The following is a 27,318-nucleotide window of genomic DNA, read 5'->3' as shown; positions in this document are numbered from 1 at the left end:
TTCTTAACACCATTGCTTCATTTAGATCCTTTTGAGACAACAAATCGCGCTTCATCTTTAACTGCACCGCAAAAGGCTTCAATGCACGACGTTTTGGAAAAACTGAAAAACTGTAAAGGCAGCAATTGCACGTTGCGGAAACAAGAACCACCTGCCAAAACTGCCAATGCATTAAACAATATTGCAAGAGATATTAAATGGAAACCTCATGGTAAGAAATATTAAAATACTAAACTCAACATGGCCCAATCCAAATATAATGTGAAAATTTTTTAATTTCTTTTAGAGAAGCATTTTTTTAATCTTCTGTGTTGAGTCAATTTTTTTCTTAAAAAAATTGCTTTTGAATATTAAATACCTTTGCCATTTCGCCTCCAAGGGGGCTACGGCATAGCCAAGTGATTAGGAAGCACGACTATCAAGTCGATATATTCGGTTTTAGTCCTCCCTGCCGTAAATTGTACTTTAATTACAAATGGTATATGGATGCTGGTGTGCAGCTGTAGGGAATTCCTTTTAGGTAAAGGCATAACCGTTTGCCGACCGGATGTACACCTCTTAGACTGGGACCACTTGCTGTCCCTCCGTCTTTCTTTCCGTACTTCTTTCTTCTTTCCATCACCGCTCTATCCGTATGAGGGACATTCCCCAAGGGCCTGACCATTAAAAAAAAAAAAAAAAATCCGACTTACACTTTTCTTAAAAGAGATCTCCTATTTGAAACGCTTTTAGATTGATTGCCTTTGGCTTTGTTTTATCTATTGTTGAAAAACGTTTAATGTTAAAGAAGTAGGAAGACAGAGTGAGGTTAGAATTACGCTTGACAACTCTTGTTCGAAATATTAGCAAAAGTCTCTTCTTAAAACTTCCATGAGATTTGAGTTTCTCCAGCAAACTTCGTAGCAATAATTAGTGACTTCTGAAGCACAAAGTTTCTAAATTTGGCCAATGAAGACCGACAGCTAGCGCAAGTCTGCTTTCCATCGATATTGTTTCTCAGTTAATCCGCCAACGTAAATGACTTCTATAGACATCCATTGCGTGTGCTTGCGGAGGATGTCTATAGCAATCCCATATTTTTTATATTGTAGAACGAAAAAAAAAAAGTGTGTTTTTGGAAACATTCACTGATTTTCGAATGAATGTCAACGTGTTAAATTGCTTAGAAAAAGTTAAACCGTGGAAAGCTAAGCAACTTGCTCCTCTTTCGAGAGTTTAAAATAGCTCTTACACCCCAATATCAAACTAACATAAGAGTTAAGTTAAATTTATATAAGCTTTAATATATACTACTCTGGACAAAACGTAGACTGTATTTTTTTAAAAATCCGCGCTGTGATATCGAGGTGAATTTTTTTTTTGGTAGCTTGGTTTGATAAACTTCATCAGATCTGCCATTTGAGTAGGTAATAGTAACCAATTTTTTTTTTTTTTTTTGGTTTATTTTGGTCAAACCATCCTAGTGCCAACGATTTTGAAAATGGAAAAATTTTTTGAAAATAAATTTGTATTAAATTTTGTTAAGAAAATACAATCAAATGAATTGAAAATGTTACGGTGAAGGGTATTTATTGAGCTTACAAGCTTTTAAGTGGTGCAAATCATTTCACGGAGTTCGTGACGTAGTCGAAGACGAACCTCGTTCAGGAAGATCATCAAACTTAACTACTGATGAAAACTGAAAAGCTGATGAAAAATCAATGAGCTTACATTTGTCAACTATCAGTTTTGAGGATGATTTGGGTTTGTTTTGTGTGTCTTCCCGTCTTCTTCCCAAAGTTTTTAACTCGTTTGAAAAACAAGACAGGATCAACAGAAAGGTTTTCTATGAGTGATCATGATGTGAAATGTATAATTGCTGGCCATGAAATTTGAGTTTACGTGTAAGACCTGGAAAAAGCTTAACAGTGAATAGCGTTCTGAAGGTGAACCAAAAAAAAAGCCGTTGACAAGGAGGTACTCAAAAAAAAAAAAAGAGAAAAAACCTAACAGGGCACGTGCCTCAATATTTCTATTAGCTGTTTTCAGGAGTAATATCAATATACCAAAACAGCTTACTCATCGATATCATGGGGCAGGTATTTAAAAAAAAGTACAACCGTGGTTTCAAACCTCAAGTGCGGTATAGCCTTAGATGCTAGTGCTTTAAGATTTTAATTTTAGAATTTAATTCTCTGACGAAATTAATCATAATAATAAGAAGAATAAAAAATGCGGTCTCATTACTTTTTGCCCACAGTAATATTATAATGCTTGCTTCTTCATATCCAAATTATTCAGTTCTTTCATTGTCTAAATATTTTATATTTATTTACAAAATTGTTTTAGAATCGACATCATTAGGCAACACGATGACGTCGCCATCAAATGTTATTATCACGAATCAAATGGATATTGATGGGACATTGGCGAAGAGAAGAAAAATTTCAAAGTATATCAATATTTTGACTCTTAATTAAAATAGAAACAAATTTTAAACAATTCCTTTCGCATTTCGTGCATTTTCAGTCGTTGGTCTAATACAAATAGCATAAGAAAGAAACCTTTGAAGCATCATCATCAACATCATCATTTCAATCCACATCATCCGCACTATAGCCGAACACATCCGCAACATATAAGGCCGTCAGCATTTATTAATCGGCATCAGAATGGCGTTATGATGATGACGAATCAACGTAACTACAATTTACGTAGAAATCGTTTTCATTCGGCCGAAATCAATCAACGACTTCAACATCACTTAACTTCTGCTATTTTAACGTCTAATAACCGCACAAAAGAAAACGAGAATAAATTTGCGAATAATAAAACTAAAATCATTAAACCAATTATTGAAAATGGAACGGTATCATCGTCTACATCGACAACAACAACAACGAAACCAGTAGCTAACGGATCACTTATTGAGCGAAAAAAGGAAGAGCATAGCCGTCAGCAAAGCGAACTTTTTGAATCCATCAAGCCAAATACATAGTTATTATCGAAAGAGACTGAAAATGACAAGTAAGATAAACAAAAAAAAAAAAAAACAAAAAGAAGCAAAACCTATAGATGGAAACAAACGAGAACTGATTATAAAGGAAAAATAGGGCGAAATATAAGAAAGAAAATCCCGCTAATAAGAGAAAAAGCAAAAAAGTGATAAACGAAAAACGAAAAACGAAAAAAAAAACAAAAAAAAAGTTATAAACACTAGAGTTTGGCTCATTTAAAAAAAAAAAAAAATTGCTCTCAATTACTACTACTAGGACATATTCATAAATTCGCTCAATGATGTGAATGCTCTCTAACATATCCCGCTAGCTGCATATCCCCGTTTTCAAGTAGGAAAAAACACTAAAGTTATCTCAGCTTTTTTTCTTTAGAAACTAGATAACCCATAAGATTCGATCAAAAAATAACGAGAATTTCGAAATTACTCGTCTTATATCTTAACCTATCTATAAAAACCTATAAAACTCTTAATTAGTATTTGAGGAGCTAATGAGTAAGTTCTACTTTACCTTATCGGGCGATTTCTTTCTTTTTTTTTTTTTTTTTGATGATATCTTGCGTTTGTATTTAGTCCGAGAAAACGTAAAAAAGTCGGAGGAAAGCTTTTTGATCACTATTAAGATTTTATTAATGATATAAATAATTGTAGAAGGATCAAGAACATGTTAATGTTATAGGAATAAGGTTTCCTAAGGAAAGAATGGCCGTTAGAGAAGTCACAGATGAAACTAAGAACATCTTGCGAAATAATTTGCACTGATCTATTGAACAAGAAACTGATGCTCACAATATTTATGACAAAATTATTGAATTTCTCAAAACTTTTGAGCGAAATCCAAGATAGGGTTGGATTTTACGTATTTTTATACTCCACACCAATTATGGTACAGAGCATATTAAATTAGTGCGGTAATATGTAACACGGGGAAGGGCTTACGATAGATTTATATTTTATTATATTGATCGATTCAGAGTAATAATCTGAATTGATCTAAGCCTGTCTATGCGTCTGATGTCTGTCCATGTACATTTTGTGTTCAAGCTGCAGGTCGCAATTTTTGAGATATTGAAATGGAATTTGGTACAGTGGTGTATTTTAACCCAAGGACGAATGCTATTGAAAATAGTTCGCCTCCACTCACTTTTGCTCATAAAAGACCCTACCCTGAAAAGTCGTCGTAAGAAAAATATTGTAATTTTCAAAATTTCGCGGCAAAAGCGGTTAAGTAGCAATATGTCGGCATCTTAAATTGGTGTGAAAACTTTCGACTGACTGGGACAATTTTTAAAACTTGTTCCATATAACGAAAACTGAAGGTATATTTTTTAATGCTTTATGGTGAAAATTATTATAGTATAAAAAAATTAAATATACCAAATTTGGACCATCTCGACCTATTTTTTAGATCCTACCCTAATAAGACAAAAAAGTCTAACTTTTAATATGTGTTGATGAAACTTGGCCAATAAGAATAATCCCATACAAAACTTGGAACATCCATGTTTACGTTTGAAACATGCCCTATGTAAGGATTAAACATTAGGTTGCGTTTTGAGCCCGCTCCACCCTAAACATGCACCTGCAAAATATGTCTTTCTTGTGTTCAATAATAAAAATAAGAATTCTGTTGGAAAATATAATGTAGGATGTTTAACGATCGGTCTCGCCCGACCATAATATTCTCATTTATTTAAATATAAATTTGTATGTTTTTTTTTGACTTCCGATGTCGCAAGACCAATTCACTGATCAGATCAAAAAATTCGATCGACTTGCAAATGGCTTTTGGTCACTTCTTCCGTCTTGAAGAGATAAAGATTGATATAGAAATTCTTGTTTGCTTTTTGATCGAATCGCGTATAAAAGAAAAAGAGAACAATACCACGACAACTAATACACTATTACAATTATTACAAATTAACGTTACAACTAAGGTACCTAAAGTTTTAATACTAATAATAATAATAATGCTTGAATGTTGAAAATAGCTTTTAAAACTATTTAAGTTCTTCTTCATTTAAAAGTTAATTTAAAAAAAAAAAAAATAGAAAAAACAAACATAAATGAATGAAAATTAATGTCACACTTATTTAGGCTTATATATATATATATATATATATATATATTCTTTGTGTTTGAAATGAGACTGTTAAGTTAATAATAATAAGAGCAACTATAATCGTATATACATTTCAAATTTTTAGTACATTTCTTTAGAAAAATTAAAACCAAAAAGTATCTTAATTTTATTATCTATAACATGATGTCAATTTCGCCAAGCATTTAAATAAGTTTTTTATATATGTAATATATATATGTAATTATCGTTTTTACATGAGCGATGGGAATGAGAAATGCTATACGCACTAAGCCATTAAAAACGAATTAAATAATTTTCGTTAAAGTTTATGCATAAATCGGATTTGGAATTTCAATAAAAATTCTTCACAGTTTATTTTCGAATAATGCAGTTGTGAAATATATGGGAAATTTAAAATTAAGTGAAAGCTGAAGCTTATGTTAAGATTCGAAGAAAATGTAGATCTGGGAACGTGGCCTACTTGGTACACCCTGAATAGGAAGGAACAAACGAAAGAAAGAGATATACAGAGACAGTGAGAAAGAAAACAAAAAGAGAGCGAGAGAGAGGGGGAGAAAGAGAGGGATATATATATAAATATGTACAGGGAGCGAGAGGGAAAGATGAAGATCGAGAGAGAGAGGATCGAAAGAGGAAGCTAGGGAGAGGGAGGAATATAGATAGGGACAGGAAAAGAGAGATTGAGAGGGGGAAAGAGGGAGAGACAGTGAGGGAAAGATTATGTTAGGGATAGAGGAAAAAATAGGGAGAGGAAGCGAGGGAGAGAGAGAGGGACAGCCAGAGATAGATACAGAGCGGGTGTAAAATCTACAAAGAGATGTGCATCCTGTTTGGAAAAAACAGTTGTAAACGAAAATATTCGTTAGAAGAGCGAAATAATAAGATTTTGTTACGAAAATTTTCATCATCACTATACGCCTTAGATCATTTGTTAGAAGATCATTTGGTCATTATGATCAGTGCTTTAATAATATTTAAATGGCACTTATAATAATCGAATAGAAAGGAGCCATTTTCCACCCGAACCAGTTTACTATAAAATGCTCTTTTCCGATAATTAATACTATGCGCGAAACTTCCGAATCCCTGTGTTACCTTACGAAACTTTAGATTGGAAGCTTAACGGTCGCCACTTATCAAGAAGTTTGCGAACTCTCTCACTGTAGAAACTTTCTGGTTCCGAGGTGAAGTAGTCATCGATCCCATGCGCCATTTTCAATTTTGCAGAATCGTTGCTCTGTAAAATATGATTGCATCGATCTGAATTGGCGATAATCAGGAGGAGAATTTTCTAGCTCAAGTCGACGACCACTTCCTGGGTTGCTTTTACTGGTGACGGATGGACAACTACGAATTTCATAATTTGTAAGAGTAAACTTTTTGGCCCAAGCTCACAAACCACTTTCCAACTATTTCTTAAGTTGCTGCACTGTCACTCCAAGTCAATTTAATCATTCCCATAGTTTCATCTGCATTTTTGTGCGCTTTAATCCTTTTGACCATTCAACCGTTTCGGTCTTTCTAGCGATGACGTATCTACTTGCCAAACTGTATAAGGCGATCCAACGAGGACGGATGGCCGGAGCAGGACGTATATATTCGTCATGCATACTTAACTGGTTAGAAAGAGACAATTGACCGGTATATAAATTGAAATTGAATGCATTATGCTAAGCAATTTCAGCGAAAAGAATTCATTAACACACCTAACAGATATGTGTCGAGATCAGTGACATTTTGATTTTCAAGTCTACTCGATATCCACTAAATATTTATGCATAGACGCAAGATATTTTAGCGCAATTAATTTTTTTAATTTTTTTTTTTTTTTTCATGTTTTCGCTTATAAAGAAAGAATCGGTTCACATGTGTTAAACATTTTTGCGAAACTTTTGAAAGACTTAACTTGTTCAAAGTCACTGACTCTTAGGTATTTATTTATATTCGTACCTTTTTGAACTATTCTTCGCTAAGTCATAACAAGTTGTTGAACAGCAATTTGTTTATATAATTAGTAGCTTCACGATTGTAAATTTGGTGTTTCTCTCGCTTTCCGATCAGTGCATCTCTCATAAATGTGCTCATTACGTTATAAAGAGTTTCATTAAATGAAAACATTTTTTTTTTATTTTCTTGCCATTTGAAAAATAATTTTATAAGTAAATCGATCCAAGTATATATTTACATATATATATTTTTGTAATATTTTGAAAAAATTTATTTAACAATTTTTTAGTGAGAACAATGCACGAGCTCGGCTCGAGTTTATTAGCTTGTAAGCATATGTGCAACTCGAATAAAGTTCGTGGCGAATTGTTGACTATTTAATTGTACCCATCACCGAACAATGAGGGATATGTACATTTTGTCAAAACGCTTGCAACGCTCAGAAGAAGTCTCCAGAGATTCCACAAAATTGGTATATAAAGCATCAGCATCAAATTCCGAATCGATTTAAACATGTCCGTCTGTTCGTCTGTAGTAAACATTCTCCTCGACGTAAAGATGAAGCTATCGTCTTCAAATTTGGCAGAATCATTGGTAGTTCCTGAACGCACATTGGTTTGGGCGAAATCGGTTGAAGGACACGCCTACGGTATACCTTTGTTCAAAAGGTATAGAAAACTACCGTAGATAAATCTATGAAAATTTGAGCCTCTTATCTAAGGGTGATGTTCCACTACTTGTACATTTAATAGAAGGACTAACCGCGCCTATTCCATATTACGGTGTGTCAGAATTTAGTTTTTTTTTTTCAAACCCTTTTTAAGGCGCAGAAATAATCTTCAAAAAATTCATAAATTCTTGGCCAATTTTAAATTTTGAATGCACCTAAATATGTCCGTCCATCTGCCTACAAAACCATATAGTATTTGTGGCAAATATTTTTCTGCTAGCACAAATGAAGACAAATTTGCAAAGTAGCCAAATAAATCAAGAACACGCCTACGACGACCACACATCTATACAATCAATCTGGGAAGACCTTTGCTCTCCGTCTCTTTTCCTCGTTGATCATAAACTAAAACAGATACGCGATATAAATTTCCACAAAATTATTCGACAAAAATAGAAAAAATTAGCCACGCCCATGCAATATTAAGCAGTATGCAAAGTTATATTTTTGCTTTCTTTCAAACTTTTAGCGAATAACGATGATGGGTACAAAAGATTCAATCGTAACCGAATAAAATTTTCTTACTTGTTTTTTTTTTTTATTTTATTTATTTAATTTATTTTTAAAAGAAGATAACATACAAATTTGTTTTTTTTTCCTGTCTAAATGTGTAAATGAAAGTATTTTAAATTTTAATATTTTTCTTTTTCTTTTTTCTTAATAGAGCATCTATTTATGAAAAAATAAAAACTTTTGTAATAATAAAAAGCATATATTCGCCTAGATATATATTAACAATTGCTGGATTGTAAGTCTCGATTTAGTTTTATAGAAAATGCATTTTTTTTCTTTTTTTTGGTAATTTATTTAAAGAAAAGTATAACTAAAATGTTATTTACAAAAAAATTGAAAGCCATGTTGTTATAGAGTTTTATTAAGAGCAAACAAATTTTTTTAATACATAAAATTAACTGCGATGAATATAATGAATGATAAAAGAACAAAAAAAATAAAAAAAACAGTGGATTTAATAAATTAAAAATGAAATAATGAGGAAAGCATAGTTTTGATGTTGAGTCGTGCAATTCTGAAATTTTGAAAATTACAATATTTTTCCATACAAGAACGTTTCAGAATAGGGCGTTACATGGGGATGGGTCAAAAAAGTGGCCCGATCCGAACCATTTTCCATAGAGTTTTTATTTGGGCGAAGACACGTCACGGTACCAAATTTCATCAAAATATCTCAAGATTTGCTCCCTATAGCTTGAATATAAAATATACATGGACAGACATAAGATGGACAGACGAACGGACAGGCTTAGGTTATTTCACATAATGATTCTGAATCGACTGGTATACTAAAAGATGGGTTTATCTTAATACTTTCTGCGTGTTACATACGTCCGCATTAACTTAATATGCTCTCCACCACAAGTAGTGTAGGCTATAATAATTGATTATTTTTAATTGTAATAACAGATCAAAGTGGCAATAGTTCCTGTTATAAAGCTTATATTATAAATTAAACGCATTAAACAGTAGATAATTCATGCGGCAATTAAAGAGTCTCAAAGGTATATAATGTCGTAAAGAACGATTCGTTACATCGATTGAAGTCGACAATGTTTAATACTTAAGAAGAAGAAACTCAGTACTGAATGAATTTAAAAATAAAAATTCGCCTCGATCATTTCCCCTCTCCTAACAAGTGACGGTAACCGTATCAGGTTAAATTTGTTTTCACATGGCGGAAAATTTGGCGGAAAGCAATTCGATTAATGTGACAGTGGCAATGAGCGGACTGCATAGGAGCATCGCATAGACGCTTACAATTAAACGGATCATTAAATTCTTTAAGCCCAGTAATAAACTGAAATAATTATCGAATCTCATGCTTATCATCTTCTAAAATGGTTTTTATTGCAAGACAAGCTTATCTCTGTGGCTGTCTAATCCACACTGGCTGATGTTTTCAGTTCAATATCATTGGGCAAACTTTCAAGCCGAAATGCGTCTCGATACACTCGAAAAATTGGAATTGCTTCGAAAACCATAAAACCATAAAAGTCGTCCTACGAATGGCGTGGTAACGCTCAAGATTGTATGAAATATTGAGTGATGTGATTTTAGATTTGGAAACTTTTAAGAAAAGAATTGGAAATTTTGTCTCAAACATACCAGTCCCGCGAATTATTGATCGTGTTAAGTAAAGACTGTTCAATTGTTCTTACATACAATCATTTTACATAGTTTATTTTGACATTCCACTGTTAAAAGCTTCTGCTTGTTTGCTTGCTTGTAAAACGAAAACATTCATGGGTTCATGTATACGTTTTAACAGAATCTTGCAGAGAAATGTTAAAGTTTACATTGAGATATTTTCACTGCTGTTCAAGCAAAAACAGAATTGCTGCCAGTTGCAGCTCAGTTACTCTTTCAATTTAACAAAATTGCTGCCAGTTGTAGACTTGTTCCGCTTGTTGTTTAGTTATTTACTTGTTATTGCTGGCGATGTTGAGATTACATAAAATATTTTTTAAAAATTTTATTTAAAAGAAATTGAATATTATTTGTAACTAATGACAAATAAAAGCAGTAAACAAAAGCATCGAAATTTTTTAAAAACAAGGATAAAATAAATCGATAAAAAAGCAAAATCAAAATTAAAATAAAAAAAAAAAGGCAAGAAAATATGAATGAAACAAAAGTCTCAGGTAAATCGAAAGAAAATTAATTAAAACATGTGCTATGCGTGGTGGCTTTGCAAACACACACACAAATTATGCATATTGGTGGCAAACAATAAGTTTGCAGAAATCCGAATGAAAACTTTCTCTCATTTCACTCAAAAGTGATAAGCAGAAATTCTCTATAAACAGTAAAAAAAATAAATAAATAAATAAGTAAACAAAGAAAAAGTAAAAAAAAATCATTTCCACCTCGTAACGAATCTTGGGACACCCTCTCACCATATAAGTGCACGGAAATTCGTCACAAGCAAAAAAGAAGAAAATTTTAAGGAAATCGGGAATGTGTGCAAGACACAGGTCTTATTGGCTTAGACCATTTTAATTCAAAATTTGCAGAAAAAAAAGACGAAGAAAAATAAGTCCGAATTCTCTTCATATAAGAAATTTTGATCTTCTTTGTATATATTTATAAAAGAATTAAAATCGATGTAGCGTTGGTTGCTAAGAAAAATTTTGCAAAAACTCATTTTTACTATGAGTTACTGAATCTTCTACGTATTTGATAACGTTAATAACACTGAGTATTTAATATAATTATCTTTATTTAGAATAGAAACCAATCTAATCCGGCAGCGTTAAAGCTCCGATAATTGCTATGACTTGCGAGTACATTTTTATATTAAATGCACAAAATTTCATAAACATTGCCGTGCAGTTGCGCGTTGTGTGCATTTTTCCCATGCGAAGATACTAGTTTTTTTTTTTCTCAATATAGGGTCATCCATTTTGCGGTTTCGCAAGTGCAATGTGAATAAAACTCACGTCTCATTGAGATTTAGATCAACTTTTATTATACCCTACACTACAGGGTATATTAAGTTAGTGCGGACGTAGGAAACACCCAGAAGGGCTTATTATACCCTACACTACCTGTGGTACAGGGTATATTAAGTTAGTGCAGACATATGTAGCGCCAAGAAGGGCTTAAGACAGACTCACCCTTTTTTATAAAGATCTTTGCAGAATCATTTTCTAAATCGATCCAAGCCTGCCTGTCCGTCCGTCCGTTCGATGTCTGTCCATGTAATTTTGTGTTCAACTTAAAGATCGCAAGGACGATTCCTACTGAAAATGGTCCGAATCGGTCCACTTTTTCGACCCCTCCCCATATAACATCCTATTCTGAAAAGTCATTATATTAAAAAAAATTGCAAATTTTTGAATGAGTGACAAAGTATTAGTATTTCGCCATTCTAAATTGGTGTGAAAACTTTGAAGCGGCTGGGCCAATTTCTTGTACCATCTATCGTATAATCTTTCCTACGGAAAGAAAAATTTTATATCGTAAAAAGGTCTAATTTTCAATATCTCATGGTGGAAGTTGGCTTGGGCCACATAGATCTATTTTTTGGATACCTTCGGAGATTCTCACGCAACGTAAACCCGTTTACATCAACAATCTTAATTATTACTTTTGCTTGTGATGAAAATTCGTTCATGATAATAATTTCACATGAATATTATTAAGTGGACCTCGTTTGAATCGCATGGGTTTATTTCTTGGCCCTACTCCATATAAGATATCAAGGTCTAATTTTTAATATTTTATGATGAAAATTTATTCACAGTAGGGTTTCAGCCGAAAAAACGAACGGTAACGAATTTGGATCACATAGGTCTATTTTTTTATAGGCGCTATCACGAAACGAAAACATTTATACGGAGAGAAAGTCCAACCTTCCAATATACTTTCATGGAAATTATAGCTTTGCAAGAAAGTAATGTGTAGTTTTTGGTGTATTGCTACCGAACCGAGTGAATAGTTGTACTAGACGAAGTGATGTATGTAATAGTCGACGTCGCAGGACTGTTACTCATTTACTATTACTAATTTAGTCATTATTTGTTGTTGTTACCTTAAATTTATATCCATTCTTTTTCACTTCTAAAAATAACGTTTATCTTTTGGAAAAAAGAAAGTCTTCTTAATGGATTCTTTAGCTTCCAAAAGTCAAAGACATCTAACAAATCTTTTCTAAAGTACAGATATTCTCTATAATAGAGTAAGATTTTAAATCATTCCCCTCTATAATCACTTAAATTGCATAATAAAACAAGTAAGAATATTATAGTCGGGCAAGGCCGACCATTAAATACCCTACATCACTTGGTCTAACACAGTTCCTATTTTTATTATATGACTCAAGAATTATATCTTGTTTCTATATAAAGACAAATTTTTCATGTTCATATTTGTGGGCAGGCAGGAACAAAACGCAATCTAATCTAATACAAGTTTAGCCTTCACATTGGGCAGGATCCAAAAATAGACATTGATGGTCCGAATTTTGTATGAGATTATCCTTATGGGTCAATTTTCACGTACTAAAACTTAGACTGTTCTCCTCTACAAAGAATCAATTTTCGTAAAAATCCTTATTAGGGTAGGATCCAAATCCAAAAAATAGGCCGAGATGGTTCAAATGTGGTACAATTAATTTTTTTATGTTAAATTACTATTGTGATATAATTTCCATCGTGAAGCATTGAAAATTATACCTTTTTGTCGTTTGAAATTCAGTTTTCGTTACATAAGAAGGGGTTCAAAAATTGGACCAACCGCTCCATTGTTTTCATACCAGTTTAGAATGCCGAATTACTTAGCCACTTTTGCCTGCAAATTTTGAAAAATGGCAAATTTTTTCCATATGATGATTCTCCAGAATAGGTCGTTATATGACGAGTGTTCGAAAAAGTAAATCGATCCGAACCGTTTCCAATAGCGTTAATCTTTGAATCAAAACACGTCACTGAACCAAATTTCATCAAAATATCTCAAAAATTGCAAAGTGCAGCTTGAACATAAATTTATATGACGCGACACCAGACGGACGGATAGGATTAGATCAAGTCATATTATGATTTTGAATCGATCGGTAGAGTAGAAAGTGGATTTATCTCAACTCCTTCTGCGTGCTACGTACGTCTGCACTAACTTAATATAAACTGTACCACAATTGCTGTAGGTAGGGTATCATGAACACACACAGCAATGTTTGATTAAATCTTTCAAATTTGATTATTGTCTTGTTATTGTATTTGAAAATTTGACTAAAATGAAATTTGTTTTACAGCCACCAGTGGCAATGAGTTGCAAAATGAGACAAACAGTAATCAGACAGTGCAAAAAGAAGAAGATTCAACAGCTGAAGCTTATTTAGATCATTTATTAAATAATGGCTGCAACGAGGGTGATAGCGAGTATGAAATGGAAATGCCCTCTTGGTATAATGATACGCTATTCAGAGAGTAAGTCATATAAAAATAAACTCAAATATTTTGTATTTATTATTTAGTAATAGAATCGTTATCGTAAAAAATTTTAGTTTGGATTTTTTTTTTTTTTCATTTTATTTATCATCGAAGGCAATTTCTCTCATATACTTACGTATTAATTTAACACAATTAACTTATTAGTGAAATTGCGTTTAAATATTTGATATTTCCTTGTGTTATGTATCTACGTTAGTGGGTAACAGTAACGATATGAAGCGCAAATTAAAAAAACCTGTTTTTCTATTTAAAGTTTTTTTACAAAATAGTTTTTTTTTCCAATAACACAAACCGTCTACGTAAGATAGAAATCGTTTTTGATTAGCTATAAATTATTAAAATTCAATGCAAAATATTATATAAAATAATTTTTATACCCTACAGCAGGTATGTAACAACCAGAAGGATTTAAAGATGGAGCCATCTTTTACTATATCGATACCTATCTATTCAAAATCACTTTCCGAAATGATTTAATGACTTGTCTGTCCGTCTGGTCGTCTTGTATTCTTGTCTTACATTTCGATTTAAGCTTTTCGGTCCGTCTGTCCAATTTCATATTCTTGAATGAAATTTCGATTTAAGCCAGTCTGTCCCCCTGCCCATCATGTATTCTTGTCTTACGTTTCGATTTAAGCTTGTCTGTCTTGTTTCATTAAATTTGGTATATTGACATGTTGTGACCCAGTGGCGAACTCTACTGAAAATGGTTCGGAAGATGATTTCATTGAATGAAATGGCATTAGCTCATAGCTCAGTATAGTGTTTTTATTTATATATATTTTTTTAATATAACTCGCCACTTGTAGGATATCCCTACATGGGGAGTTATATTTTTTAAAAAAAAGTATATATTTATATATGTATAATATATAAATATATTTCGGAGATCCTTATCGGTGTGAATGGCGGAACATGATTAATCTCTTACTTATTTCATATTTCGTCTTTCTAGGGAAATATCCAGGATTAGGGGGTTATATCGATTTGAAAGTCCAAGTTAGTTAGAAACTTTTTAATGATATTTTTTTGCTCTCATCTGCAAACTTTCCCCCCTTCTTTCTTTTTTACCCATATATTTTCCCGTTTTCCTTCTATTCCATCAGTAAATTTTTTTTCTTTCTTTTTAGTAGGTTTCTAATCTACTTAGGAAATAAGGAGGGAATATTTACGAATGGAACAACAAAAGATGGCATTAAAATGACAGTTAATACGTAGAAAAAAAGGAGTTGAAAACCCGCGCGATCAGAATAGTTTAATATTTATATTCATATATGTATCTTGTATATATGTACAAAATATATATATATATATATATATTTACATATATAGCAATATGCAAATATATATATACATGTATACATTTATACACATACCCACATATGCATATATATATTGACACATGTAAACACATGCACCTATGTACGCATAAATACATACATACATATATATATGTATGTAGATGTATATATCATACACCACTATATATATATATATATATATATATATATATATATTCACAACGAATATATACGCATATGTATAAATGCATGGCATGTATACATAAGGCGACGAAGAATTCGTAAAATTAAATTTTTTTTTGTTTTTGTTTTTCAATTTTCGTTATATAAAGAATTATGAATTTGAATGAATATTAGTTAAGCGTTAAACTTACGTGAAGCTTTTTTCAAGGATTGTGAAAAGGTAGCTATTGGTGCGTGCACTACACTACGCTATTACATTGATTTCTCGAGGCTTTGCCATCAGAAATTCAATTCATATCGTTTGATTAACGCTTTATTTGCCTTATTTGCCTCCGGTTACGTCCGAAAGGTTTTAATTCAATCGAAGAAAAATAAATGCTTTCAAATGAAGGTAAGCAAGCTTAGTTAAGCTTCTGATTTTCAGGAAGTTTAATACAAGTTTCAGTTGATGTCAGGTGATGTCAATCTACGAGGAAAACACTTCAACCCTCGCCTGCATAATTGCGGGAAATTTAAATAACAAATCAATGTCACACATGTCTTACATAGTACTGTCAGATCAGGAACAGAAATCACTCGTTCATTATATCCCATCGCATGTTTCATATATATTTCAAGTTATTTTTTAATTTAATTTGTTATCAACTTGTAGGTAATTATGTGATTTCAATTTCATATTTGTCCTCCTAACCTTCCATCAAGGATACGAAGAACAGTTTTCGATATTAGGAACTTAATTAAAAGAAAAAAAAAAGAGAAGTGAAAACGCTAAATACCCTAAACGAGTTTACTTAATAAAATAAAGCATTATATGGGAAGTAAGGGGAAATAAGGTATTACAACGTACGACGTGAGTGGTGGCCACTTGCGAGTAATTTTCAACTCGCCGTTAGGTCAAAACATATAAGTGTATGAAAATTTCATCGAAATAACTTGAAAATTGCAATAAGATAAGAAAAGAAGAATGGATCGGCGGACAGACGAACTTAAATCAATTCAGAAAATGTCTTTAAATCGATCGGCATAATAAATTGTGAACCTTTAGATTGAACACAAGAAAACAAAACGGACAGACGGACAGACAAGCTAAGACCGATTGGAAAGTGATTCTGAAGTGATTTCCTATCAAGCCCTATATTAAAAGATAGGTGTGTTTTAAGTCCTTCTGGCTGTCGCATACTTTTACCACACGGGGTGTAGAGGTTAGGTGTAAAAAAAAATATTGTTTAACCTATTGAGACGGATATGAAAAATATTTATACTCAGCGTTTCCTTTCAGAGAAAATTTTCAGATCGAAATTTCGTAAAGTAGCAGAAGTAGCAGACAAAGAGTTTGACATTCCATAATCAACTTCTATTTCTTTATTTGGCCGTGTCACGAGTATATGTATACTTTGTAAAGCTTCCGATATGCCATAAACATTAGTGAAAATATTTCTAAGATGGTGAAATTCCAATGTTTATATCTATGGCTATAATTCAGAGATTTCTTATACAAAACCCGCAGTGAAAAATTACGAAAAAAACCTGAAGCTATAGAGGCAGACATTGCGAAACAGTTAATAGTTTAATGTTGACGGCAGGCATGATCTGCATTTATCAAAGGAAAGACAACTCTATCTATCTGACTATCACTAAGAATTCTATAGTCAATATCATTTTTAATCTCGCCTATCTTATCGGCAAAAGTAAGAAAAGTAAGAAAATTATATTCGGTAATGTACCGAATCTTTGATATCCATCCCTGTTGTCCTAAACGCAACTATGTCCTTTCAGGCCAGTTTCAAGTTCTTTTGCAGATTGGTAAGCGATATCCTCATCTTTCCGTACGGGAGAATGTTTACCACGTAGTTGACAGACGGACAGTTGGATAGATGAATGGACGAACATGCTGATGGGCATTCCGTGTTTGAAGCTGGCCAAGACTTCCTATCCTTTATGGGTCTTTTGAAGTTTGCTTCTGTGCATTGTAAAAATTGAATTTTGATTGGCTGGGCGTGGTTAATTTTTCCCATTTTTGTACAGGTGCTACACTAAGGCTCATAGCATATATGTTCAAGTTTTTGTAAATTTATTCGCCATAGTTTATGAATAAGACGCAAAAAACCAATTTTTTATTCCTTTTAAGAAATGGAGGTGTCTTCAGTTTACGTACTATTGTAAGCGTCTGCTTCGATTGATTTCGCCCGTATTCAATACCAACCTGCTTGCAAGAACTTCCAATCTTTCTGCCAAATTTCAAGCCAATTAGGGCATATCTGCGGTCAGGAGAAAGCTTGCAACTGACAGACAGAGGGACATGCTCAAATCGATTGAGAATTTGATGCTAATCAAGAATATATATACTTTGTGGAATCTATGAAAGTTCCTTCTGGGTGTTGCGCCTTTTTTGATAAAATGCATATACGCCTCATTTTACGGTGATGGGTATAAAACTGGTTTCCAAGAAAGCTTATGGCAAAAAATAAAAAATATGCAAGAGATAAGACTTGGATTTATCAAAAAAAAATAAATAAATATATAAAAATAATAATAATAATAATATTTTATTTTTATCAACACGAACATTTTCAGGGGGCAAACATACATGAGCAAATATCGTTTCGTTTTGCAAAGCGGTATGTTGGCGGGCTTAATTGCTGTACTCTCTGTACCGTCTATATTAAAAGTGTTAATGTGCACACGGCAATCATCAACACCAAGTACGGCCTATAGACGCTATTTACGTACAATATTGCATACGCAAGCCTGGTATGAGTATCCGCCGGAACCAAGAAATTCGAAATTTTGGATCAGCTTACGAGCGGTCAGAAAAGCTCATTCACGCTCAAGTCGAGCTTGCGCTAAACTCGGGTCCGGCATGATAACGCAAAAGGATTTAGCTTTAACCCAATTCGGTTTTATTGGATTCATTACCTTGGGTGCATATCGTATTCAATTATATGATCAGGAATTTCTCGAGGCGACTAGTCACATGTGGCGAGTCTTAGGCTACTTATTGGGCATTAAGGATGAGTATAACATATGCGGTAAAAATTGGAGTGAAACAAATTTGCGATTAGACATAGTGCTGCGTAAAGTGTATATACCAGCTTTGGAAAATGCTTCCAAAGATTTTGAAGATGCCACCAAAGCATTATTACATGGTTTATGGCCGGTAAATACCAGTTTAACCGTCGGCTCATATCTATTTATGACAAAACGTTTGGCTTGTGTTAAAGGTTATGAATATTATGAATTTGATCATCGGCCCGGGGCACAACGCGATCCCAATCAGCATCTTTACTATAAAGATTTAAATTGGTGGGATCGGTTCATCGTATTTTATGGCCTATTTCTTGTCACTTATCTACATAAATATAATGCTGTGCGTTGGTATCTTAACTTCAGGGTATGGCTAAATGAACAAATTTCATATTATGTACCCTATGTTGCGATGTTTATGTTCGGTTTCAAATTGGCCTTTGTACGTATTTTCACTAAGGCTGGATCGGAAAATGATTTTAAATATCATTTAAAAATAGAATAGTATACACATGTACATACGCACATACACACATATATATATATGTATATGTATGTTACGTTATGTTCTATTTTTTATGATTTGTTTTTATAATAAAAATAAAATTAATTATGTGTAGAAATAAAGAAAGAAAAAAAAAATTCGAACTTAATTTCTTAAACTAATTTGGTGAGTATGATGACGTATCGAAGCCATTGGCCAGCATTTGTTCGTCAATCCAAGCGCGGACGGAGCCCACATGCGCATAAGCTGCAGGAATTGCGTCTTTACATCCTATGCCCCAGGCAACAATGCCACTCTGATGATAACGATTTTCATTAGGCAAACCAATTCCACAGACCAAAGGAGCACCACCATCACCTACGCATGTATCGATCCCAGCTTGACCGCCTGCACATATAAAAGACCGATCCAAAGCGAATCTTGGTCCCAAACGTGTTGCACGCAATTGTGTTTGGCACGAATTGAATTCGACTATAGGTAAAGGAACGCGTTTCATAATCGCGCTAAAACGTCCTTCGGCCCCGAAAACGTCTTTACCCCAACCACTCGAATAACAAATTGTTCCCTCTCTTGGCATATGATTTTGTGATGGTAAACATATTACGTTGATATGATCGCCTAGAGTGAAGGGTGCATTTACTATAACCAAAGCAAAATCATTCGCCACATTTCTAGTGTTGAAATTCGGATGAATAATTGTGTTTAAAACTTCACGTTCTTCGTACGGCAAGCGTTCCTTAATTGTTTGTGTATCCCACTCGCCAGCTCGTACAATAAAATTGTTCGCTAAGTTATTTATACAATGAGCCGCAGTCAACACCACACGGGGATGTATTAGAGAACCGGCACAAAAATAAGTTAAATTGTCCGCTAATAACAAGGCTACGGTCCAGGGGAATTCGCCAAAACCTGCCTCATTATCATCAGCTCCGGTTATATTAAAATCGATGCCACCCACATTTCTAATCCCGCAGCCCGTAGCCCGATAAGATCGTTCTTCTTGAGGAGTCGGAGTCAAACTTTCGTTATGCACCCGCGCACCGTCACAGCAAACGTCTAAGAAATGATCGCAAACTGGATCATCATTTCTACTGAAACGTAAATCTATTAAACCGAAGCCATCAAAGCTACCATCTTCCGTTACCGTATTCGTCGTTGGATCACACATATGATATGGTACACAATTGCATTGTGAACGACCAGAAATCGATTGGAAATTAGCTAAGGGCTCGGCATCGCTAATTGGTACGGGTGTAACGATATGACCAATTCCTCGATTAAATGGTTCACTCGACCGCTGATTGTTAATCGTATTATTGAAAACTCTATTAACTGCAGAAATTAAGCCGGAATCAATGGGTTGCTGTTGAGATAATGCTTTTGTCCAAATTACTGTTAAAAGTAACATCAGGAAGAATTGTTTCGCATTTTCCGAAGTCATTGTATGAAGAGCTAAAAAAAAAAAAAAGAGAGCAAAATTGTTAGTGGAAATAGATTAACCGAGATACGAAATGAAAATCTTTGACATCTCAACACATTAACCCATTGTATGGATATTTCAAAGTAAATGTTTTCCTAATTGCGAGCCTTTGCCTTTTTTGAAATGTCTGTGCCGATGTTTCATTTAAATGTTTGATTGTAATTTATATCACATGCGTCTAAAAACGGCCGGGAAGGGCTGTAAGTAAAGATTGACCAAAGGCAGGATTAGTATTTGTGGACGATCCAAAATGGAGACCTTTGGAATATCTCGCCCTGGAGAGTTGAAATAATCGACCGTGACGGACGTCAGCTGATCTCGAATTTAGATTCGGCTAAGTGCGAACCTCTGGTTTTGAAAAGAACAAAAAGTGAATTTAAGATATTTGATCTCTTTCTCTCTGTCTCTCTCTCTCTATCCCTCTCTCTTTCCATTTCTCTATCTTTCCCTCTCTCTCTAACCCTACCTGCCCCTCTCTGTCTCTCTCTATCCTTTTCTCTCTCTCTATCCATCTCTCTTTCTCTCTCTGTCTCTCTCTCTTATACGAATCATCAAGTCCAAGAATTGCTTAAGCAATCCCGTCTAGTCGACTTTTATGAATTATCATTATTCCAAATTAATTGGGCTAATAAGACTTGCTAGGAGTTTAGTGTGTTCATAAAATAATAAAGCTCATCACCTGAATATAATGCGACCGAATGCGTAATGACGTGCAGAATAAATAATCTAAACAATTCTTAATTCAAACTCTGAACTAAATGTGTCCTCATCGGCCAGGTCTACATAACCTCTTACACACATCGCCATACAAAACTGATAAGACCCCATGACCAAAGAAAACTAGTAAGCCGATGAAATTTTTCCCCTATCATAGACAATTCCTTACATCTTATGATTGCTATAGAATTGACAAAAAATTTACGATCGCCCCCGTCTTTTGGTTACCAGTACAATGCGATTCTAGAAAAGAAGTGAGAAAAGTGTTGAGTTTTTGCAAAAAATCCGTGATAAAAGTCATTTAAAATTACTTTGGCGTCTGCGATAAATTTCAAGCCGTTGATTGCTCGATATTAAGGTTACATCAGATCCCCGTAGTCACTAAAGGCTGATTGGCATAAAGTTAAGCTTTCAACTAATAGAAAGCACTTCGCAAGTTTGCCACATACAGCAAGTGAGAAACTACTACTACAAAGGACATTATTTGATGTAATTAGATGTTGAGGTTACGTGTAACTTTTATAGTGAAAGCTTTTCCTAAAACTATACATTAGTTGACATAAAAATAATCTCCGATTGCTGTGGTAAAGGCTGCTCTCTACATAAAATCTCATTGTTCATTTGCTGTTAGTGACGAGTTAAGCGCGAGGGGAAAATTTTTGCCGCAGGGCAATACTTACGCCCTTCGCGGCTGCTTTTTTAATTACGGGTAACAATATGGAAAACAATAATCGGATAAGATCTTTACACAGATGCAATAAATACTTGCACCAAACTCAAGGCTGGCATTAGTAGTAAATTGCCCATGACAATTTTATTGTTTTCCCAGAGTAAGAGTTTCGTACAGTTAAACCTGTTTTTATGCGGTCATTTTTATGCGTTTTCGTTCGATTTGTTTTGTCCAACTTTCTGCATAAATGGTAGAGAAAAATAGAGAGAGAGAGAGACACAGAAAGACATAGAGAGAGGGGAAGAATAAGCTACATTTCTCGTACGACAAGCCATGTAATTGGAAGTACAAAACATAGTTTCTTTGAACTTTGATCAGATGTAGTTTTGCGCAAAAAAGTGCAATTTGCGGAAAGCTTTATGTTGCGGAATAGCGTGGCTAAAACCTTAAGAGTGATGAACAGTGGATTCGCTACAAAATCCAAAGCCTACATAATCATGATATAGAATATCCACGAACCACTAATATCGACAATAAGACCTGGTGTATTGAAGTCTGTTCCCATCAAATGAAACCATCGCTAAGAAACGCTACTAACCATCAGCATAATTAATAAAAGATGGCATTGCGTCAAGAAATTAACGTCGTGAATTTTTAGTATGCGGAAATTTAGCTGCCTATAGCAAAAGCGTCCGCCCCGTTGTTCCCAGTAGATATTACTGCTTCCAATTAATACCGGTCTCCATCGATGACTTATTGTTTATTCGAAGTTCGAGCTTCGAGCTTCGATTCTTATGACGATACCTAGATACTAGTTCGTTTAGGGATAGCCTTAAAAGACGAGAATTTTTTCGAGATGAAATTCAAAAATATGCGATTGGGGCAACAGGAACCCATTATTTTTATGTGAACTTTAAGACTTTATTTAACATGGTTCAGACAATTAATTTTGATCAAATGTGCTACGCTTTTGTTCTAAAATTATTTGCCATTCTAAAGTTAGCTTCATGTTTCTCTTGGTGTGGACACTAGTAATCGATTATCACAATATTTTCTTGATGCCAATTTCTTATCGCTACGGAAGTTTTGCAATGCAAGAAAAGCATGGTAATCGCTTGATGCCAGACACAAACTATATGGTAGATGCATCAAAATTTCGCAACCAAGCTCCCGGAGTTCTTGACGAGTTACTAAGAACGTCTGTGGGGCCTGGCGTTCTCCTTATGGACTACGATTTCTCTTCTGTTGGCCAATTCTGGCCGTTTCTGGTCAGCCGCTTTCTCTCAGTTTAGTACCTTTCGATCGATTTGCTTCGTTGTTAAGGCCAAATTCCCACCAAGAATCTCCAAATTTTCTTTTCGCTAAGTTTTAAGTCAATAAATTCATTTTTGCGACTAAGAGAAGGTTTGCTATAGAGGGACAGGCGGACATGCTTAAATCGATTCAAAATTTAATATTGATCAGGTGTACATATAGTTTGTGTGGTCCCCGAAAGCTTTGTTCTGAAACTGGAAAACTCATCACCCTTCGGTGATAGATGTGAAGAGATTCAAAACGACGTAGTCAGTGGTTCTAGTGTTAATATATTGTGAAAACTCATTTGTAATAGCAATCTTTTTTTTCCGATCTTTTCCTGCGTTCTCTATCTAGCGCACAAAAACAGGCTTATCTGTACATTACTCATTTTGAATCGAAAGTTGTCAAGTTAAGCCAAGTATATATGTATATGTAAGTTTTTTCGAATTCTCTGCCTCTGAAGAAGAATAAAGCAAAAAGTAGTAAAAAAGTAGGAGTAAAGTCAATACTCTATTCCCAAGGCAAGAGTGGAACTCTTCATATAACACAACTGCGTTTTCTCCATTGACTCATACGCGCTCGATTTGAATGTGAAAAAAAAAGATTGAATGATATCAATACTGCATTTATTTAGTGTCACCGGTGTTAACTATATTTTATTTCATTTGCTAACACACAGGCACACACACACACTCACACACACAATATTCTTTATATAATGATCTGTTTTACATGTCAACCGACCGCATAAGGTGAACACAACAAACACGTGTAATGTAAAAAGTCATCTATCGGCTTAACCATAAAAAGATCTTTTGCCAATAACCTTGAAAATGAATCGAGATGCAAATGAGTGCACACGCATAATAAGTAAATAGCAAACAGCTTTTTACCGAACAGGTTCGTATAAAAGTGTGCGTACGAATTTCTTCGAACGAAGAGACAAAGATTTAATCTCTGATTGTTTGTTGTTTGTTTGCCTTTTCTTGCACTAAATTCCCAAAGGTATGGAGAGAGGACAAGACACACGCACACAGAGAGAGAGAGAAAGAGAGAGAGAGAGATGCAAAACGCGATTATCATTGAATTTCAAAGAATTTATCGAAATGGATTTTCCCATAATATATTTTTTTTTTTTTTTTCAGCCAACAATATTATTGTTTTCTCCAGTTTCGCGAGCGCAAATAATGATGAAAATCATTAATAATTTCAATTATAAAATATAATTAATTAATTAATAAATACAAATCACTGTTCATTTCTTCATTTTTTTTGTGCTTAACAACGATTTATGATGATTTATTAAACTTGATTATTCTTCCGTTTACCTTTGTATAAAACCGTATAATAATGCATTCACTAGCGAAGTTAACACTCAACTAAATTCTAAATGCTTTTGTTTTGCTTTTTTAATATAATCGCCAAGTAATCATATATAACAAATGGAATTTTATGCCAAAGCAGCATCCAATATTTCATATGCATATCTCAGCAATGACAGAAATATTGACTTTTTTTTTTTCATTTTTTGTACTAAAAATAATTAAAATATTAATTAAAAGACAGATTTGATTAATAGTGAATAGAATAGAAGTTTAAGGGCTCGGTTGAATTAGATCGAATTAAAACGAAAGTATGACAGAATTGATTTCAAAATAAGGGGCAAAGTGCATTATTAAATACTCTACATCATCCTACTGTCAACCGCTTATTAACTTTTCAAAATAAGCCTTTGTAAGGGAAGCGATCAACAGAGTAGTCCGATCCGAGCCATTTTCAACAGCATTCGTCCTTGGTCAAAACTTGTAAGGATACCAAGTTTCATCAAAATATCCTGAAAATTTCCATTTGTACGTTAAATACATAAGAAAACAAAGCCGGACACACGGGCTGACAAGCTTAGATCGTTTTAAAAAAAGGTGAAGCTTTCTCAAGTCCACAAGAGAACAAAACAGACACGCAGACAAATGGACAGACAAGCTTAAAAGGCGCGCCTATCTCAGCTACAGTAGAAAACAAGCCAGAGAGAGAAGCTTTCGTAATGCGAAGTGATTCTATCTCTGTACTTAGTAGGGAGTACATCCACACAAAGTAAATGTATCCCACTATCACAAGTAGTGTAGGTTTTAAGAAATTTCTATTAACATGTTTGCATTCAAAAGCGCAAGCTAGCTTAAAGCATTGTCTATAGAGATTACAAAATATTGCTTATTAGTCGAGAATTAATTAACTGATTAGGAGTCCGCTTATTCTTGATGGCCTACATATTGCCTACCACAAGTTATTGAGAAAATTCTGCTCAAGTTTCAATGTTTAAGTCTCTTTCAGATTTCTAGCACTTACTGATAGATCACACATCCTTTCGTCTCAAGGCCCCAGAGATAATAATGGATAACAATGAAGAGGCGATCATGATTAAGTTGAAATCAACTTCGAACGAAACGAAATAATACCCATATATTTGATCGAATTGCCAAGATAAATTATGCGAAAATGTTAATAGTAATTCTCAATGCAATTTTCTCAATCTTATTTGAGATTTTAGATCTTAATTAATAATAAAAATTAAAAAAAAATATATTGGCTATTCTTAGAGAAAATCTGTTAACCTAATCTTGTTTAAACATGCTTTAGGATACTAATTAAATAGTTCTTAATTCTCAAACAAAAAAAATATAAAAAATAAATAAGAATATTATAGTCGGACAATGCCGACTATTACGTACCCTACGCCACTTCGCCTAGTACAGTTATTCGCTCGTTTTAATACTAATACACCAAGAAGTACATATTATTTTCATGCCAAGTCATAATATTCATGAAAGCCCGGATATTGAAAGGTTAGACCTTCTCTTCATATAAGAGTTTGCGGTTCTATATATGTTAGGGTCCTAGAAAAACAGACCTCTGTGGTCCAAATTATCTACCATTAATTTCTTTTGCTCACGCGTTACTATGAATTAATTTTCATCATAACATATTAAAAATTAAGTATTTTTCCAAGCAGCTTACTATCCATGAGATATAGACCCTTATAGCTCAAATTAGGTTCACTTCAATTTTATGTTAAATTACTATTATGAACAAATTTTCATGATAAAAAAATTAACAATTAGGCCGTTTTGGTATATAAGTGCTTAAGCTTTATGAGAATTATCGGCGGTGATATCTAGAAAATAGATCTGCATGGTTCAAATCCGACAAAACTGATTCCTTTGTCAATTTACTATTATGAGCCAATTTTCACCGTGAAATATTGAAAATTATAACTTTTTTCCTCATAAAAATTCAGTTTATTTGGGATCGGTTATATGAGGGGTTCAAAAAATTACCACAGTCGGTTCATGTTTTCACAACAATTCAAAATATCGAAATACTAGTACTGGATTGCTTTTGTCGACAAATTTTGAAAATTTGCGAATCTTTTTTTTTTTATAACGACTTTTAAGAATAGCGCGTTATATGGGGAGTGGTGAAAAAGGTGAATCGATTCGAGCCATTTTGAACATCGTTCGTCCTTGGACGAAAGCAAATTACAGTAGCAAATTTCATCAAAATATCTCAATTCCGACCTCTACTTCGAACACTAATTTACATGGAAAAACATCAGACGGACAGACGGACAGACATGCCTAGATCAATTCAGATAACGATTCTAAATCGATCGGTGCAATAAAAGGTGGACCTATCGCAACCAGACATCAGATATCAGACGGACAGACAGGCTTAGATCGATTTACAAAGTGATTCTGAATCGATCGGTGCAATTAACGGGAGGTCTATCTTAAGTACACGGCAGACATCAGATGGACAGACAGGCTTAAATTAATAAAAGGTAGATCCGTCTTAAATCCTTCTGCATGTTACATACGACCGCACTAAATAATATGACTTGTACCACAAATGCCAGACGGTACAAATACATCGATGTATATATAAATATGTAACATATGAGTGTACAAATTTTCGCAAGCTTCGAATATTCAGTTTATTAAGAAAAACAATAACAAAAGCATTGAAGAAATTCCATTTCTTATGTTATGTATGTAAATAATAAACAAAAATCAAAGTTTTTTTTTTTTTATGATTAAATGGAAAAACTGGTACAAAAAATTTTCAAAGGTAACCATTACATATATTATTCAATATCATCAAAATCTGGTTTTTATCGATAGGTGTACGAAGAGACAGCAATTTTCACATTATTTTTATTTAAATATAAGAGAAATGAATGTAAGTGAATAAGAAACTTTTTTATAGCGAAAAGAATGAAATAATTTTAAATAAACAAGACCAGGATAAATTATACGCGATATACGATACGATATATATCTAATATGTCATCGTAGGACACTCCATTAGACTTTTCGCTTCCTCTTAATAGATTTCTTTGGCATTGT

The 27,318-nt window shown here is 33.6% G+C and overlaps 3 protein-coding genes across 3 annotated transcripts in view; 2 read left to right on the top strand and 1 right to left on the bottom strand.

Moving 5' to 3' along the window:
• LOC119640058 (extracellular sulfatase SULF-1 homolog) overlaps positions 1 to 3,149 on the top strand; it is an 81,455-nt gene extending 78,306 nt beyond the window's left edge. Inside the window, exons 11-13 of the mRNA XM_038037833.1 lie at positions 26 to 211; positions 2,329 to 2,431; positions 2,509 to 3,149. Coding sequence (XP_037893761.1) covers positions 26 to 211; positions 2,329 to 2,431; positions 2,509 to 2,977 — 758 coding nt within the window. The 3' untranslated portion in view covers positions 2,978 to 3,149. The remainder of the gene's footprint in view (positions 1 to 25; positions 212 to 2,328; positions 2,432 to 2,508) is intronic.
• A 7,247-nt stretch (positions 3,150 to 10,396) lies between these two features.
• On the top strand, positions 10,397 to 18,796 carry LOC119639899. The gene is made up of 3 exons (XM_038037604.1): positions 10,397 to 10,433; positions 13,544 to 13,718; positions 17,801 to 18,796. The coding sequence occupies exons 1-3, from the start codon at positions 10,412 to 10,414 to the stop codon at positions 18,753 to 18,755; spliced, it is 1,152 nt and encodes a 383-aa protein (XP_037893532.1). The 5' UTR covers positions 10,397 to 10,411; the 3' UTR covers positions 18,756 to 18,796.
• A 28-nt stretch (positions 18,797 to 18,824) lies between these two features.
• On the bottom strand, positions 18,825 to 24,317 carry LOC119639898 (phenoloxidase-activating factor 2). Its single transcript, XM_038037603.1, has 2 exons — positions 24,247 to 24,317; positions 18,825 to 20,207 (listed from the first exon to the last, which is right to left on the bottom strand). The coding sequence occupies exons 1-2, from the start codon at positions 24,272 to 24,274 to the stop codon at positions 18,913 to 18,915; spliced, it is 1,323 nt and encodes a 440-aa protein (XP_037893531.1). The 5' UTR covers positions 24,275 to 24,317; the 3' UTR covers positions 18,825 to 18,912.
• Positions 24,318 to 27,318: the final 3,001 nt, after the last annotated feature.

Source organism: Glossina fuscipes, unplaced genomic scaffold (assembly GCF_014805625.2).
Source record: "Glossina fuscipes isolate IAEA_lab_2018 unplaced genomic scaffold, Yale_Gfus_2 114, whole genome shotgun sequence".
NCBI classification, from domain to species: Eukaryota; Metazoa; Arthropoda; class Insecta; order Diptera; family Glossinidae; genus Glossina; species Glossina fuscipes.
This window is presented reverse-complemented; position numbering and strand designations above follow the sequence as displayed.

Coding starts and splice junctions, on each gene's coding strand:
- LOC119639899 (XM_038037604.1), top strand. CDS start 10,412: ATGAATGAAACAAAAGTCTCAG. Junction 10,434..13,543: donor GAATGAAACAAAAGTCTCAG/GTAAATCGAAAG, acceptor TTTGTTTTACAG/CCACCAGTGGCAATGAGTTG. Junction 13,719..17,800: donor AATGATACGCTATTCAGAGA/GTAAGTCATATA, acceptor GAACATTTTCAG/GGGGCAAACATACATGAGCA.
- LOC119639898 (XM_038037603.1), bottom strand. CDS start 24,274: ATGCATTATTATACGGTTTTATACAAAG. Junction 20,208..24,246: donor TTATACGGTTTTATACAAAG/GTAAACGGAAGA, acceptor TTTTTTTTTTAG/CTCTTCATACAATGACTTCG.